This window comes from Bos grunniens, chromosome 24 (genome assembly GCF_055505025.1).
Source record: "Bos grunniens cultivar Pamir isolate PY7600 chromosome 24, Bosgru_T2T1.0, whole genome shotgun sequence".
NCBI classification, from domain to species: Eukaryota; Metazoa; Chordata; class Mammalia; order Artiodactyla; family Bovidae; genus Bos; species Bos grunniens.
In genome coordinates this window covers 63,781,587-63,799,514 of record NC_141188.1, presented here as the reverse complement: position 1 = coordinate 63,799,514, position 17,928 = coordinate 63,781,587, and the positions used below count along the sequence as shown (strand labels likewise).

At 42.6% G+C, this 17,928-nt stretch overlaps 1 protein-coding gene across 5 annotated transcripts in view; it reads right to left on the bottom strand.

The window, feature by feature from the left end:
* LOC147346440 (serpin B10) overlaps positions 1-17,928 on the bottom strand; it is a 132,633-nt gene that overhangs the window by 98,874 nt on the left and 15,831 nt on the right. For 3 of the 5 annotated variants that reach the window (XM_086372489.1, XM_086372491.1, XM_086372488.1), the window contains exons 5-7: positions 16,973-17,090; positions 10,611-10,753; positions 7,196-7,351 (exon numbers count right to left, since the gene is read on the bottom strand). In XM_086372489.1, coding sequence (XP_086228615.1) covers positions 7,196-7,351; positions 10,611-10,753; positions 16,973-17,090 — 417 coding nt within the window. Of the gene's footprint in view, positions 1-1,459; positions 5,124-7,195; positions 7,352-10,610; positions 10,754-16,972; positions 17,091-17,928 lie in introns of all 5 variants that reach the window. The other 2 variants (XM_086372487.1, XM_086372490.1) reach the window with 2 other exon arrangements.

The window sequence follows — 17,928 nt, the reverse complement described above, 5'->3', positions numbered from 1 at the left end:
ATATTGTGGCTCATGGTTTGGTGTAGAAAAAAACTGGGGATCCCTGCTACTGACCAGCACCTCCCCAACACAGCAGAAAGGTCTGCACTAGAGAGTGGAAGACGGAACTGCCAGGCTGGGGGGCTGGTCACCCGAGGACAAGGAGGACGGAGTACCATGCTGAGGCTCTTAGCTAATCCACCCAAAGGGTGGGACACCAACCACAGGAAGGTGTATGAATCAGCTTGGAATGGGGAAGGTGCTACATTCCATTTGAGATGAGTGGAACATACCATTTCAAGGGATCCTGTGACAAAGACAGCCCAGGGGTGTTTGTCAACATAGAGAGGGGGCTTGCGATGACTAAAAGCTCTAGAGCAAAAGACTGACAGCCCTCAGTCTACACCTCATTCCAGGAACCTCTAGGTAAATGGGTGAAATTAGAAAGAACAAGTGGAGGCCTAAGAGGCGGCGGGGGGAAAATCCACCTCGTTCTGGGAATTTCCAATGTTTGGAGGTAGTGAGAGGAAAAGCCAAGAGACTGGGACCCGACAATCTGGATGTCCTGGGAGAACCGGACATAAAAGAGGGACCAGGGACCTGGGGAGGATGGAGGAGGACAGGAAGGCAGCACCCCGGTCTGCCCTGGGGAGCGGGCTGCAGAGGGCAGTTTGGACTTCAAATCCCTCAGCAGAGTTAGTGGGAGCAGGAGCCAGGGCGCTGGCGTATCGGGGGAATGTAGAATCCATTCTGTGGCTGCTGCGGAGCCCAAACGGGAAGGAAACTCTTTTACGCGAGAGAGAGGGCCTCACTGGTAGCTCAGCTGGTAAAGAATCCGCCTGCAACAGGGGAGGCCTCAGTTGGGAAGATCCCCAAGATCCCTGGAGGAGGGCACCGCACCCCACTCCAGTATTCCTGCCTGGATTTCACCTGGATCTAATGGACGAAGGAGCCTGGCGGGCTACACACAGCCGATGGGGTCTCACGGAGTCAGGCACGACTGAGCGACTAAGCACAGCGAAACAGAGACAGGAGTCCATGAGTAAAAATAGATGAAAGATGTTAAAGAAAAACAAGAAAAAGAATGCAAGAAATGCAGAAAGAAAGAAGGGAGGGACAGAGGGAAGGAGGAACAGAGAGAAGAATGTGGAGGAACAGGAGGGGAGGGGAGGCGGCTGGTCACACCCGATGAGCTGGACCGCAGCGGGGCCGCGCTGGTCTGGAGGTGGCCGGCACCCAGCACCGCCCGGAACTCGCCCGAGGCTCCACTCCCGCCTGGAACGGGGACCACAGACGCCCACAGATCCTCACCCCCGCCAGGGCCCTCCCCACGTCCTTCTCCAGGAACCACAGCCCAGGCGGAGCTCCGGCCGCGCCCTCCCTGCCGGCAAACCGCCGCGCAGTGGAGGGACCACCCTGTGACCAGGGCGGATCCGCGCTCCTGGGCTCGGGTCTCCCAGCCCCACCCTTGGAGACTCACCTTTGAGGCCCAAACCAAGCGGGCCGGGGTCCCCAGGGTGCGGCGGGGACCGGGGCGACCCCAGCCCCGCGGCCCTTCCGCCCGGACACCTCCGGTGGTCCTTCTGGTCCCCTCGCTTCCCTGACCACGGCTGCCTCCGGCCTCCCGCCGTCCCTGCAGCTCTCCGCCTGAGCTCCAGGCTCCAGGAGGCCGCCGGGGGACCCCGAGGGCTCGGGAGCGCCCCCACACTGGCTATCTGGGAGATTCCTGCTTCCCCGGCGGCGGCGGCTCTTCCAGCTGGGTGGATGCTTCGCGTCCGCTTTGATTCTGGCCGGGCTTCCGGCGATTACTGAGAACTCTGGGAGACGGCCGGCTTGTGCAGTGGCTGGACCGTGGGCACAGCCGAACCTCGCGCGTGTCCCCCTACCCCGGCCCGAGAGCGGACAGACTGGCGGCGGAAGCTTGCGCCTGGGCCTCTGAGGGTGTTTGCGGAAGGCCTCTCCAATTAGGGAATGCGTGTGCTTTCCTGGGTTAATTTGCCGCAGTCTTAGCTCATTTAGTGGGCTTCCCAGGTGGACCTAGTGGCATAAAGAACCTCCTTGCCAATGCAGGAGACATAAGAGATGTGGGTTCAATCCCTGGGTTGGGAAGATCCCCTGGAGAAGGAAATGGCAACCACTCCAGTATTCTTGCCTGGGAAATCCCATGCACAGAGGAACCTGGCGGGCCACGACTGAAGTGACTTAGCAGGCACGCACAAGCTTGTTTGATATGCCTTGTTTAGTACGCCTATGGAAGAGCACTTTCAAAATCCAGATTCCAGTCTGTCTAGTTATATTTTTAGCCATGTTATTTACCTTGTTGTTGTTTAGTTGCTCAGTCCTGTCCGACTCTTTGTGACCCCATGGACTGTAGCCCTCCAGGCTCGTCTGTCCATGGGATTCTCCAGGCCAGAATACTGGAGTGGGTTGCCATTTCCTTCTCCAGGGGATCTTCCAGACCCAGGGATTGAACTTGTGTCTCCTGCTTTGGTTTTCAGATTCTTTACCACAAGAGCCACCAGGGAAACCCATATGCTCTTTAATTACTATACTGCTTTTCCAATTTTTTAAAAATAGTTTTGTTTTCCCTGGGGGAAAAAAGGAAGTTAACAGACCATGATTATTATCTATTTTCTAAAGTCTGTGATACTTCTAAAAAGGCAGGCTATATATATATATATACATTTGCACTAAGGGAGAAAAACAAATATCATCAGCGAATATTTTAAGCCTCATTATTGAAAAAGTCTGATGAGTGCACACACATACGTGTGTGTCCAGGATGACTGCAGTTTATTTTGCAATCACTCTTTGCACTAGCACCCACTTTGAGTCTATTTCCCCCTTGAGTTTGTAAGCTCCATGACTCCAAGAGACAGGGGTCCAGGGTGTTTCTGTTTGGAAACATAGTCTTCATGCCCTAAGTATCAACTGATACAGCACAGATGTCTAGTAACCATTTTGTAAATGAATGACTGCCTGAATGCCTCCTCAGTTCAGTTCAGTTCAGTCTCTCAGTCATGTCCGACTCTCTGCAACCCCATGAATCGCACCACACCAGGCCTCCTTGTCCATCACCAACTCCCAGAGTTTACCCAAACTCACGTCCATCGAGTCAGGGATGCCATCCAGCCATCTCATCCTCTGTTGTCCCCTTCTCCTCTTGCCCCCAATCCCTCCCAGCATCAGGGTCTTTTCCAATGAGTCAACTCTTTGCATGAGGTGGACAAAGTATTGGAGTTTCAGCTTCAGCATCAGTCCTCCCAATGAACACCCAGGACTGATCTTCAGAATGGACTGGATGGATCTCCTTGCAGTCAAAGGGATTCTCAAGAGTCTTCTCCAACACCACAGTTCAAAAGCATCAATGCTTCGGCACTCAGCCTTCTTCACAGTCACACTCACACATCCATACATGACCACTGGACAAACCATAGCCTTGACTAGACGGACCTTTGTTGGCAAAGTAATGTCTCTGCTTTTTAATATGCTATCTAGGTTGGTCATAACTTTCAGAATGCATCTTACTAACCTGCAATCTCTAGTATCATCCTTTTTCCTCTTTGTTTGGAAAATACTGTGTTGAATATTCTTTGACTGTCAGCTTCTGACAGAGTCACTCTGGTCTTCCTTTATCTTGGCTCGGTTTCCAGGCTCCCTGTTCACTTGTTAGCCTACTTTTCTTTTGAGTCCACATGACACCTAAAACATAAGGACTTTTAATTTGGTAGAACACGGACACAGGGATTTATTTCATTGTCACTTGATGTGAGGTGCTATGGGTAGAGGCAAAATGTCTCATGACCATGTGATAAACGTCGTATATACTACGATTGCCCTTCTTTGGAGCTAAAGCAAAGGACCCGGGTCTCCTGTATTGCAGACAGATTCTTTATAACCTGAGCCACCAGGGAAGCCCAAAGTATAGGATCTTTTTTTTTTTTTTTTAATTCTATGATACCAAAACAAGATCTGATACAGAAAACACATTTTCTTGTACTAATTTATACACTGCTCATATCAGATCCATAGTAGATTATATCTTTCACTTAGTAAATTAAAATGGAAAAAAGCAACTAGAATGATACACTCAGTCTCTAAAATTAGAATAACAGCTGATGAGACTACCAATAAGACATTGTGTATGAGCATTTTTAGTAGAAATTGGAAAAACACAGGCAATTTTGTGGAGATAAAATGTTAGTAAGAATATCTTCTTATACCCAACAATATACATTTATATAAATTAGAAATTTACTCTTCTAGTTTATAAGATTTTTAAAAGCAAAGATGTTAATGTGACAACTGTTACCCATAGTAATTCTTTCTAATAAAATTTTTATTTTAGAATACTTTTAAATTCACATATCAATATCAGTGATATCATTATATCACCTTTATAAAGATTTTTCTTCACTCAATGATGCATGTGAAATATAAGCGACAATGGAGATACAGTGACCAGGTAGGTCAAGCATTGAAGGCATTTGATTGAATAACCGAATTTCTGAAAAGCAAATAAAAGTCACATTAAAATGTTAAAAAAATTAAATTTGCATTCTCTCTAACTATATAGGCCTGATAGGATCACTAGAATATATTATTTCAAGATAATCTTTCTAATATGTATGCATACGAAAGAGTCAAGCTACAAACTGGTTGTATTGTAATTGTGTTTTCCATCATATGTGTATTTTTCACACTTTAGATGCTCTTGTTTGATGAGAGAGATGCAGGGTTTAGGGGGAGCAGAATCTCCCATAAAATAAAATGCCGTTGGTTTTGTTGTGCCTGATGAAGAAGAGGAACGGGTGGTCTGCATTGAATTCGATGGAGGGGAGTTTAATTCTTACACTCACTTCACTCCCAGTACCAGCTGCAGCCTCTGTACCTTGTTCATTTATTTCCACAAAACACTTATGGAAAACACTGGACAGAAATAGGTTTCTCTCTGAGGACATTCCTGAGAAATCAGCTTTGCTCTGGTTAAAGGCATCGCTCATCCCCATACTGCTCAAAGTTGACTTGAGATCGTAAGTCTCTTCCGGCTTGAACTTGGGAAGGTTTAACTGCACGTTGCACAACTCCATCATGTCTGCGCTGGTCCACTCACTCAGCTTCTCATAGGTGATAGCCTTTTCCAGCTGCAATTTGGAGCCAATGAAGAAAGAATCAGTAATTTCCAATTAAGAAATAGGAAATAAAGGTTGAGTGAAATCTCTAGATATTACATAGATGAATTATAATCACTCCCATTACCAAAGGTAACAAAACACACACATTTGGAATTTTTTTGTTTATAAAGAGATCTTTCACACTGTTGACATATCATTTTGCAGATTAATAGTTCTCAGGATATAGGCTTAATAAGTTAGACCTTGATTCGAAACAGAAGTACTTCTATGATATTTGCAAGACAGCAACTACATACACAAATATACTAGTATAAATATACATTTAGATGTCATCAACACAAAAGCATATACTCTAGGACACGTTGTACGCCAGGGAACCAAAAAAATTATTTTTATTAGTTGTATTAACTAGTTTAAAACTAGTTTATTAACTAATAAACTAATTCAATAACTAATTTATTAAATTAGTTTCATTAGCACAGTATACAATCCTTCAAAAACAAAATCTGAGATAAAATGCCTATACTCTATAATTACACCAATATGAAACTAGTAATTATAAATTATGGGGAGAAAAAGAATAGTAAAGAAAGGAAAATCATTCTATCTTAAGAGTAATAACTTTTTAAATAGTGATTTTGAAGCTGCTTTTTCTCTTGATATTTAAATTTTTAAAACAATAAATATATATGTATATACACATATGCATTACATATATAGGATAAAAAGCAACGTTTGATTTTTTAAATAACATGTTTGTTTAAAGCACATGGTTTTGCTAATTTGGAGTTTTCTAGATCCAAGTATTGCTATCAAAGACACATATGTAAATGATGTGCATTAAGTGACAATGTTTCAGGTCAGGAACTTGCACTTTGTAAAAAAAAAAAAAGGCTTATAATGATGTAACTCTAATGGTTTAGTGTTCACACTTGGTTTTACCATCCTCTCCAGTTTCACAAATTTTATGACACTATCTAGAGATCTTTCTAAACACCAATAGGAAAGTGGTAGCAGAAATATAAACAATCTGGCACACATGAGAAACTACACACAGTGCACAGAAAGACAGACCACTGATTGCACGTGAATCGCTCAGAAATGTAGTCTGGCCAAAATCAGGCTTCAGTTCAGTGCAGTTCAGTTCATCGCTCAATCGTGTCTGACTCTTTGCGACCCCATGAATCACAGCATGCCAGGCCTCCCTGTCCATCACCATGTTTAACTGGTGAACAACTTAAACAATAACCTGAAGATGCACTGATACAGACTATATCTTCTGAAGAGTGTTTACTTGATAAAAAGCATTCTTTAAAAAATGTTTTAGACTCTGTTTATGTTTTTAAATGTATGTCTAAGGCTAGCTTAATGCATGTGACTTAAAAATTAATTAGGTAGGTTCTACCAGAAGGAGAAAAAAGACCTATACTACCTGAAAGATTGTTATGATCAATCTACACAGCTTTGTTACTCACAATAAATATTTCTAGCTGTTGTTTGTGTGGCTACCCAATGCTAAAGGTGTCTGTAGACTACTTATCCTTCCTGAGAAATAGTAACATCAACCTTACAAAGTTTTGTAAAGCTTAAGTGATACGTGAAAATACAGTAACTAGGGTTGAAGATGTGTTGGTTGCCCCCCTGTGCAGAAATTCAAAAACAGGGAGATCATATCTTTATAAGATCATATCTTTTTTCCCAGGAGGGATAAACACTAGAACCATATTCATGTCAGACTGATGTCTCTTTTTTTAAGTTATTTTTCCATGCAAGTAAACATTCCCAAGTGGTGCTAGTGGTAAAGAGCCTGCCTGCCAATGCAGGAGACACAAGAGACACAGGTTCAATCCCTGGGTCAGGAAGTTTCCCTGGAGGAGAAAATGGCTACCCACTCCAGTATTCTTGTCTATAGAATCCCATGGACAGAGGAACTTGGTGTGTCAATGGGGTTGCACAGAGTCAAACATGACTAAAGTGATTTTGCATGCATTTGCAAAATAGACATAGACTCACAGAGAGAAAACAAATGTTACCAAAGGGAAGAGGAAAGGAGGGAGGTATGAATAGACTGATCCCTTTACCTGATCCAGTCCATCAACGTCTTCTGGCAGCAGTATGAGCAGACTGAGGTCACGGCTCTCATAGTAGAGTTGAAGGCCCATGGCTTGTGGACTTTCTATGTAAAATACTTGAAGTTTTTCTTTCATGGACATCATTTGCACTGGTTTGCTTGTAGTCTGTAGAATATATGCAGCAAAATCACTGGGGAGGTATCTCACCAAATTCTTAATTCTTTAGCAACATTGGTTCCCAGCCATCTGTGACACTGACAAAGATGATGATCCTCTGCTAAATGCTGAATAAAACTATTCAAACTTGCTTTCTGGAAATATGTGTTCCACTGATAACATCGTCAATAAATGATGTGAGAATTTCTTTCTCTGACAGTATTATGGCATCCTCTATGAATCATGGCAAGCTGGATTGTACCAAACACTTAAAACAATATATAATCTTATGCAAACTATGCAAATACCAATGATTCAGAAACTAAGTTGCATTTCAGATGCAAACATTTGAGACAGCCTTTTAATATCATAAAACTGAAATCCACTAAGAGAAGGAAAACACAAGCAATAAACTAGGAGCGAAGAATTGCAAAATATGTGTTTGGTAAAATACCAGTATCTGAAATTTGTGAAGAACTCTTAAAACTCAACAATGATAAAGCAATGAACCCTGCTTAAAAAATAGGCAAAAGATCTAAACTGATACTTCATCAAAGGAAGACCTACAGCATGTGAAAAGATGTTCAATCCTATGTGCTTAGGCAATTGCAAATTAAAACAGTGAAGATTAGCTGTGGAGTGTCACAGCTAATAGAAAGGCCAAAAGTTCAAAACCCTGATGACACAAACTTCTAGCTAAGATGGAACTGACATTCTCTGCCAGTGGGAATGCAAAGTGGAAGCCACACCAGATGGCAGTGCAGTGGTTTCTTCCAAAGCTAAACACAGCCTTACCACATGATCCAACAACTGTGCTCCTGGGTAGTCACCAGAATGAGTTACAAACATGTTCATGCAAAATCTTGCACATATATGTTTATAGCAGTTTGAGTCATAATTGCCAAAAACTAGAAAGAATCAAAATGCCCTTCAGCAAGGCAAACGGATCAACAAAATCTTAAATCCATACAATGGGAGATTATTCAGCAATAAAGTGAAATGACCTGTCAAGCCACAAAAAGTGGCTTTAAATACATATTGGAGGAACTTTAAATACATATTGCTAAGTAGAAGAATGTGGTTGCACCTTCAAGAAGATTGCATACTATGTAATTCCAATTTTACTGCATTCTGGAAAAGGCAAAACTATACAGACAGTAAAAAGATCATCAGTTGCGAAAGACTTAGAGGGAGGGATGAATGTGTTGAGTACAGGGCATTTTTAGGACAATGAAATTATTCTGTACGATACTGTAATGGTAGATACATGACATTATGAAATGTCAGTAAAGCCAATGGTAAACAAAAGCAAAACCGTGCAATTCAGACATTTTATACTTGTTATTTATCCACTCTATGTGGTGCTAAATGTCAATCACAAAGCCCTACCTTTCTGCTAAGGTAGTGGCCTCGTGACCATGGCTGTTCACTCAGGATGCTCTGTGTTGAAATGATTGTCTCAAGGATAAGCATATGGGTGGGACCAATCAGAGTCTTCTTTGGGAGCATTCTGTTAGAGCTAGCAGCCAAGACTCTCTCTGTATTAACAATAGAGTTGTGAAGCTAGAATAAAGGGCAGTCATATTCCCTGGTCATATGGATAAACTCCATCCTTAATATCAGAGAATGAGAGCAATAATGATGGCTCAAGGGTAGAGGCAGAGAGGACAGATTATGTTTGAGACTCTAGAGGTCCCACTCCTGGTTCCTCTTAGTTTCTTTGATGTTGTTTAGTTTATTAGTCATGTCTGACTCTCTCGTGACACCATGAACTATAGCCCACCATTGTCTTCTGTCCATGGGATTTCCCAGGCAAGAATACTGGAGGTATTTACTTCTCCAGAGGATCTTCTTGACAGAGGGATTGAACCCACATCTCCCACATTGGCAGGTGGATTCTTTACCCCGAGCCATCAGGGAAGCCCTTGAGCTAACACTAATATAATTCTCATGTCACTGGAGCTAGTTTGGAATGCTTTCCTATCACTTGCAGCTGAAAATCTCTACTGCTTTTATCAAGCCAAGTAACTATCCAGCTTATTTCCAGTTAGCCTGTAGGATTACAAATTCAGTCCTTTCTACATCTTTTCCCCACTGATCATCTGAAAATTGCCTATTGCACACAACCTATTGCACACAACCTATTGTTACAGCCATAAGTCATCAGCAGCAGTGTTTAAGTGAGATAATCCACCCAGGACTAAAACATTTTCACAAACTTTGGCAGTCAGTTCTTTACCTAAGAATTTGGAATGTGACCTATCAAACTCATCTCTAGAATGGAGATCAGACTTCAGATTGAGAGAAGAAGGATGAGAGAAACAGAGTTGAGAAGATAGAAGATGAATCCTGACAATATTTGAATCTTCGTTTCCATTCAATTCTCAAGACCCAGCCACATTCCAGCCCTTGGGTGTATCTGTGACCTTCTGTTCATCTCCCTTGTTGCTGAAGTGGTTCCTACTACAAAAACAAATGCTCTGTGTGCCAGCCCAGAGGGAAAACTTAAAGAAAGAGATGAGATTTTAAAATGTTTTTTATTTCTTTTTCTTCTGGAAAAGTAAGAGTTTGGTGTAAGATGATGCTAGTTTAGTAGAACAAGAACAGAACTCGTAAGTGAAGAACGTGGAATCATGGTTCCGGCAGCCTTCTAACTGAGGCACAGCTCGAGGCACTTGAGGCTTCCCCAGCGGCTCAGTGGTAGAGCATCCACCTGCCACTGCAGGAGACACAGGAGATCCAGGTTCAATCGGAGACCCAGGTTAGATCCCTGGGTCAGGAAGCTCCCCTGGAGGAGGAAATGGCAACCCACTATTCTTGCCAGGACACTCCCATAGAAAGGGGACTCTGGCGGGCTACAGTCTGTGGGGTCACAAAGAGCAAGTAACACACACACCCCTCAACACTGGACATTTAAAGGTTGGTTCCTCTATTGACCAGAGAAACTATAATGAAACCAAAACAAATAAACTTGAAATGAATCTAGCCACTTAGCCCCACTGCACTTCTAACTTGGAAAATAAATGCAATAACTACCTTACCTACTCTACCATGATCGCAGCGAGGGGTGAGTGATAAAATATGTGAGATTAAAACAATGAAAGGGCAACGTCCAGGTGGGATGAAACTGGGGCTTTTAGGTCAGTCATCCCTGCCCGAGTAAAGAGCCATCATTTACAGAAACAAATATTCAGATAGAATGAATTTAAAATAGAATTTCATTTGCAATGTCTTATAAAATACATACTGGTTATTAACAGGCTCCTACCTTGTTTATTTTGAAAGACTTTTCTGTGGTATTTTGGACTAAGAATTGATGTTCCCAGACTCCTTTAAAGTAAAGGGCATTCACCAGAACCATTCTGGTTGTAGGATCCACTGCATCATCAGGTAGGAGATTTAGGATTTTTCCTACAAAAGCAAAGGGACATATTTCAAATGATATAGTTATGTCCTGGTGAAATGCCACACTTATAAAACTTATGATTATGAAATACTGTTAAATGGTAACATCTTATACCCAGAAAAATTCAAACCAGGAATTCAGTATTGATAGAATACCATTAATATTAACAGATCTACTTAGATTTCTTCTTCTAAAAGATAATTTTTATGTAGACCATTTTTAAAGTCCTTACTTAATTTGTTACAGTACTGTTTCTGTTTTATGTTTTCATTTTTTGGCCACAAATCATGTGATATCTTAGTTCCCCAACCAGGGATCAAACCCATACCCTGTGTTTTGGAAGGCAAAGTCCCAACCCCACTGGACCACAAGAGGTGTGCCCTGTTTAAATTATTTCATCTGTTGTTCCAATAGTGTCCTTTTTTTCTAGATTAGAAATCAATCCAAGAGCTCAAGTTGCATTTAGCTGTCATTTCCTCTTAGTCCTCTTTAAGCCAAGGCAGTTTCACATTCATTCTTTGTCTTTCATGACCTTGATACTTTTGGAAAAAAAAAAAAAATTGTAGAATGCTTAACTCTCTGCTCAGATTTTTCTGATGCTTCTTCAAGATAATATTTAAGTTATGTATTTGGGGGAGAATATTGAAGAAAGTGGGGAAAAACACTAGACCATTCAGGTATGACCTATATCAAATCCCTTATGATTATACAGTGGAAGTGAGAAATAGATTTAAGGGACTAGCTCTAATAGACGAGTGCCTGATGAACTCTGGACAGAGATACGTGACATTGTACAGGAGACAGGGACCAAGATCATCCCCAAGAAAAAGAAATGCAAAATGGCAAAATGGCTGTCTGGGGAGGCCTTACAAATAGCTGTGAAAAGAAGAGAAGCGAAAAGCAAAGCAGAAAAGGAAAGATATAAGCATCTGAATGCAGAGTTCCAAAGAATAGCAAGAAGAGATAAGAAAGCCTTCCTCAGTGTTCAGTGCAAAGAAATAGAGGTAAATAATAGAATGGGAAAGAATAGAGATCTCTTCAAGAAAATTGGAGATTCCAAGGGAATATTTCATGCAAAGATGGGCTCAATAAAGGACAGAAATGGTATGGACCTGACAGAAGCAGAAGACATTAAGAAGAGGTGGCAAGAATACACAGAAGAACTGTACAAAAAAGATCTTCGTGACCCAGATAATCACGATGGTGTGATCACTCACCTAGAGCCAGACATCCTGGAATGTGAAATCAAGTGGACCTTAGGAAGCATCACTACAAATGAAGCTAGTGGAGGTGATGGAATTCCAGTTGAGCTATTTCAAATCTTAAAAGATGATGCTGTGAAAGTGCTGCACTCAATATGCCAGCAAATTTGGGAAACTCAGCAGTGGCCACAGGACTGGAAAAGGTCAGTTTTCATTCCAATCCCAAAGAAAGGCAATGCCAAAGAATGCTCAAACTACTGCACAATTGCACTCATCTCACATGCTAGCAAGTAATGCTCAAAATTCTCCAAGCCAGGCTTCAGCAAAACGTGAACCATGAACTTCCAGATGTTCAAGCTGGTTTTAGAAAAGGCAGAGGAACCAGAGATCAAATTGCCAACATCTGCTGGATCATGGAAAAAGCAAGACAGTTCCAGAAAAACATCTATTTATGCTTTATTTACTGTGCCAAAGCCTTTGACTGTGTGGATCACAATAAACTGTGGAAAATTCTGAAAGAGTTGGGAATACAGGACCACCTGACCTGCCTCTTGAGAAACCTGTATGCAGGTCAGGAAGAAACAGTTAGAACTGGACATGGAACAACAAACTAGTTCCAAATAGGAAAAGGAGTACGTCAAGGCTATATATTGTCACCCTGCTTATTTAACTTATATGCAGAGTACATCATGAGAAATGCTGGGCTGGAAGAAACAGAAGCTGGAATCAAGATTGCTGGGAGAAATATCAATAACCTCAGATATGCAGATGACACCACCCTTATGGCAGAAAGTGAAGAAGAACTAAAGGGTGTCTTTATGAAAGTGAAAGAGGAGAGTGAAAAAGTTGGCTTAAAGCTCAACATTCAGAAAACTAACGTCATGGCATCCAGTCCCATTACTTTATGGCAAATACATAGGAAAACAATGGAAACAGTAGCTGACCTTATTTTGGGGGGGGGCATCAAAATCACTGCAGATGGTGACTGCAGCCATGAAATTAAAAGATGCTTACTCCTTGGAAGGAAAGTTATGACCAACCTAGATAGCATATTCAAAAGCAGAGACATTACTTTGTCAACAAAGGTCTGTCTAGTCAAGACTATGGTTTTTCCAGTGGTCATGTATGGATGTGAGAGTTGGACTATGAAGAAAGCTGAGGGCCGAAGAATTGATGCTTTTGAACTGTGGTGTTGGACAAGGCTCTTGAGAGTCCCTTGGACTGCAAGGAGCTCTAATCAGTCCATCCTAAAAGGAGATCAGTCCTGGGTGTTTATTGGAAGGACTGATGTTGAAGCTGAAACTCCAATACTTTAGCCACCTGATGGAAGAGCTGACTCATTTGAAGAGACCCTGATGCTGGAAAAGATAGAGGGCAGGAGGAGAAAGGAACAACAGAGGATGAGATGGTTGGATGGCATCACCGGCTCAATGGACATGAGTTTGGGTAAACTCCGGGAGTTGGTGACGGACAGGGAGGCCTGGTGTGCTGTGGTTCATGGGGTTGCAAAGAGTCGGACACGACTGAGTGACTGAACTGAACTGATTGCTGTTGTGGGCTGAATCTTGTCCTTCCCAAAAGATACATTAATTCCTAACCCCCAGTCCCTGTGAATGTGATCTCATTTCAAAATAGGGTCTTTGCAGGTGCAATCAAGTTACAATGAAGTCATACTGGATTAGGTTGGGCCTCTAATTCAATGACTGGTGTCCTTATAAAAGGAGAGAAATTCAAACACAGACACACAGACTGTGAAAACACAAAGACAAAGGAGAGGAAGAGTAGAAAGCCATGTATCAACAGAGGCAGAGATTGGAGAGATGCTTCTACAAGCCAAGGTTTGCCAGCAACTATCAGCAACTAGGAGAGAGGCATGGAATGGCTTCTTTCCTAAAATTTTCCAAAGAAGTGGAAGCCTGGCATGCCACAGTTCATGGGGTTGCGAAGAGTGAAACTCAGATTAGCAACTGAATAACAGTAGAGCCCTGTCAACACCTTAACTTCGGATGTGCAGCCTCCAGAACTGTGGTGTTGCATGTCTAGCACTAAGTTGTGTCTGACTCTTTGCGACCCCGTGGACTGTAGCCCGCCAGGCTCCTGTGTCCATGGGATTTCCCAGGCAAGAATACTGGAGTGGGTTGTCATTTCCTTCTTCAAGGGATCTTCCCACCCCAGGGATGGTACCTGCATCTCCTGCATCTCCTTCATTGGTAGGCACATTCTTTACCACTGAACCACTAGGGAAGCACCAGAACTATCAGAGAATATATTTCCATTGGTCTAAACCACACAGTTTGTGGTCATTTGCTATGACAGCCCTCAGATTTATGGCACATTTCTATCATCATAGGAAAGTCCGGACAGCTCTGTGATCTGGTGAAATGGATTCTGTCATTCTCCTTGAGTGCATCAGCCTATATGGGGAAGATGGCAAGACCCTTATGCAAACCAATCTTGTGAGCATCAGACATTTACTCTCTACTCAGCTCTGAAAGGATTTGCTTCGGTGAAAGACAGCATATGAGTTGTTCCCTGTCTTCCTGTCCATAAGGCCCTTTTCTGTCTTCTAGGGACCCAAGTAGGCAGAGGGTAGGCATTTGAGAGCTGAGATTTAATTCAGCTCCGGCACTATAATTGCTTCTACATCTACTGGAAAGAACCCTCTGTCAATGCAGGCAGACATAAGAGACATGGGTTTGATCTCTGTGTCTGGAAGATTCCCCTGGAGGAGAGCATGGCAACCCACTCCAGTATTCTTGCCTGGAGAATCCCATGGACCAAGGAGCCTGGCGGGCTACAGTCCACAGGGTCGCAAAGAGTCGGACATGACTGAAGTGACAGCACAGCTACTGTGTTTAGTTTGTGTTGTGCATTTCAATGTGCTTTTGCCTGTACAATCACATTTGGTTCTCACATGAACTGGAACAATGTAAGTAGTTTCTTTCTGTAAATACAGGCTAATCTATAATTCTCAAACCAGACTCACATTTGGATGAATCCAAATCAGGCGTAAGTTAGGAAAAACAGTCACTCCTGCCTCAGCATGGCTTCTGAATCACTGTTGCTGCTGCTGCTAAGTCGCTTCAGTCATGTCTGACTCTGTGCGACCCCATAGATGGCAGCTCACCAGGCTCTGCCATCCTTGGGATTCTCCAGGCAAGAACACTGGATAGGGTTACCATTTCCTTCTCCAATGCATGAAAGTGAAAAGTGAAAGTGAAGTCGCTCAGTCGTGTCCAACTCTTAGCGACCCCAAGGACTGCAACCTACCAGGCTCCTCCATCCATGGGATTTTCCAGGCAAGAGTACTGGAGTGGGTTGCCATTGCGTTCTCCTCTGAGTCACTAGTTCAGTAAAAAAAGAACTGAGAATGTAGGGCTGCCAGCTTCCTCAATTCACTTCAATAAACATCAATGTTCTGAACAAATACCATAGGCGAGGCTATTATTTGTTAGTGATTCAAAGCAGAAACTCAAATAAGGTAGTGTTATTGCACTTAGGTCTTTGAATCTAATGGGAGAGGTAGGGACGTCAATGAACAACTGAACAATTGTTAGTTTTAGGAACGACATGGTAAGTGTCAAGGTAAAGGTTCCCAAAGGGGCTTTGAGAGCAAGGAGGAAGGCTCTTTGTCTGAGGGAGGCCCTGAGTTGTCAACCAGTGGCCATGAAGGGGCTGGGAGTGGCAGGAGAGGGGCAGTTTCTGATTGAGGGGACACAGGAGTAAATATGTGGGGGTGTGAAGTAGCACAGGAATCTTCTGGGATTCTGTGCCACTTGAAATTCCTGAGCATTAGTTTTGAGTCAGAGAATGATAAGAGTTGGAGTGGAGAGACAGGCAAGACCCCATGGTCACGCTGAGCTTCTATATCAGTTTAGGGAGTTAGGATTCATCTTTTACTACAGGTCCAGGTAACTGACTATCTTGGTTTGTCCAGGCCTGAGAGACTTTCAGAAAATAAAATCTGGAAATTCCCAGGCAAACTAAGACAAAATGGTCACCAGAGCATAACGTATGCTGTGTTCCCAAGTTTGGGATATAAAAGGAATTGATGTGTGAAAGTTTCAGGGCAGCCACTTAAAAGCAAAGAGGCTTTATCTTCCCTATTTCCTGCTGACTGTGACACTGACAAACATTAAGAATCATCTCCTGTGTGCACAATCTCAGTGGTGTGCCACTCTGCAACCTCATGGACTGTAGCCTGTCAGGCTTCTCTGGAATTCTCCAGGCAAGAATACTGCAGTAGATTGCCATTTCCTTCTCTAGGTGATCTCCCCAACCCAAGGACTGAACCCAAATCTCCTGCATTGGCAGATGGGTTCTTTACTACTGAGCCACCAGGGCAGCCCAAGAATCATCTTAGACAAATATAAAAGCCACATCTTGAAGATGCAGCTCTAATCCACAAGGTATATCTCTGGAAGGCCTCTGGGAAGAGAATGCTTATCTATCCTGTGATGATTAGGTCAGAGATAAACTATCTTTTTTGGACATGAATCTGAGCAAACTCTGGGAAATGGTGAAGGGAAGGCTGGTGTTCTGCAGTCCACGGGGTTAAAAAGAGCCAGACAAGACTTAGCAACTGAACAACAATAGCAACAACAAACTTCTATCCTATTACTAGGATAGTTACTGCATTTTAAATCTGTTCTAATATATGACCTTATTCTGGAACTTACTTAAGGTTATACAGTATATTTAATGCCACACATTCATTATTCATTAGCAGCCACTTTTCTTTAGAAACCACATGTGCATCAGTATTCCAAAACTTTTTGCATTTCTCTAGAGTCCTCTTTGGAATTAGTAGAGTGTGATCATTCTCTTGTTTACTTGGTATTAATTAAATGGTTGTCTTATTTGTTTTAGATAAGACTTAGAATAAAAACAAATGTTCTGAATAATTAGAATATGCCCACAGTTCTATTTAAGAAATGTACATACTGAACACATAACACAATTCAAAATGATAAAGTAATACTTTTCAAAAATACACTGGTGATCACCTTGCAGAAAGCTTACCCTCAGTCTGTTTTTCAACCCAAGAATTGATCTCCTTTCTGATTTGGTCAGAAGCTCCTATAAAGTTCACAGACTGTGGCTCTGCACCAAAATATGTTTTCACATCTTCTAAATATTTCTGGAAGATATAGGTAAAATCTCCTTTTGTAGATTTTTTTTTATCAAAGCTGAGAAATCAAGTCTATTTAGATTATTGAAAAAAAAAATACAGCCAGATGGATAACTGCAAACTCTCACCCCATTGTTTTCTTCAGTCTTCCATACTCCAGCTATGGTTAAAACTAAGCTCCCCTGTGTAAACTTAGCTGGATGCAGACTAGCCATGCAGAACTGCAGTTGTGGAAGGAAGGCCTGCCCCCTACAGCTCTGGAGCCCCCACATCCATATATATATGTGCCATGTGTCATGTGGGATCTTATTCCCAGGAGTCTTCTCCACTGTACAGCTTGACTTTTTCTATTGCTATCCTTCTGTCCTATTCAATTTCTTTACTTCTTACCCACAGGGCACCTGGGTCTTCTGGCTCTTTTCTGACACATGCCAAAGAATGTGACAGACAAACAGGAAGAACTAAATGTTTGGCCGGACATAGAGTTGACTCGGGAGAAGGCAATGGCAACCCACTCCAGTACTCTTGCCTGGAAAATCCCATGGACAGAGGAGCCTGGTAGGCTGCAGTCCATGGGGTCGCACAGAGTCGGACACGACTGAAGCGACTTAGCAGCAGCAGCAGCAGCAGCAAAGTTAACTCCTCTGAGGATCTGCATTGTGGGGTCTCAACCATCAGAGAAAAGAAGTTGACTTAATTGCATGTAAATAGCATTTTCTATAGTCATAATGTGAAGTGATTTATCTGATCCTAAAGTCAGCTTTGCTCTTGAGGACAGAGTCTCCAGCCACCCTCTGATGACGATGCCACCCTCTGCTCCTTCAGACTCACCACATGGAACTACTCT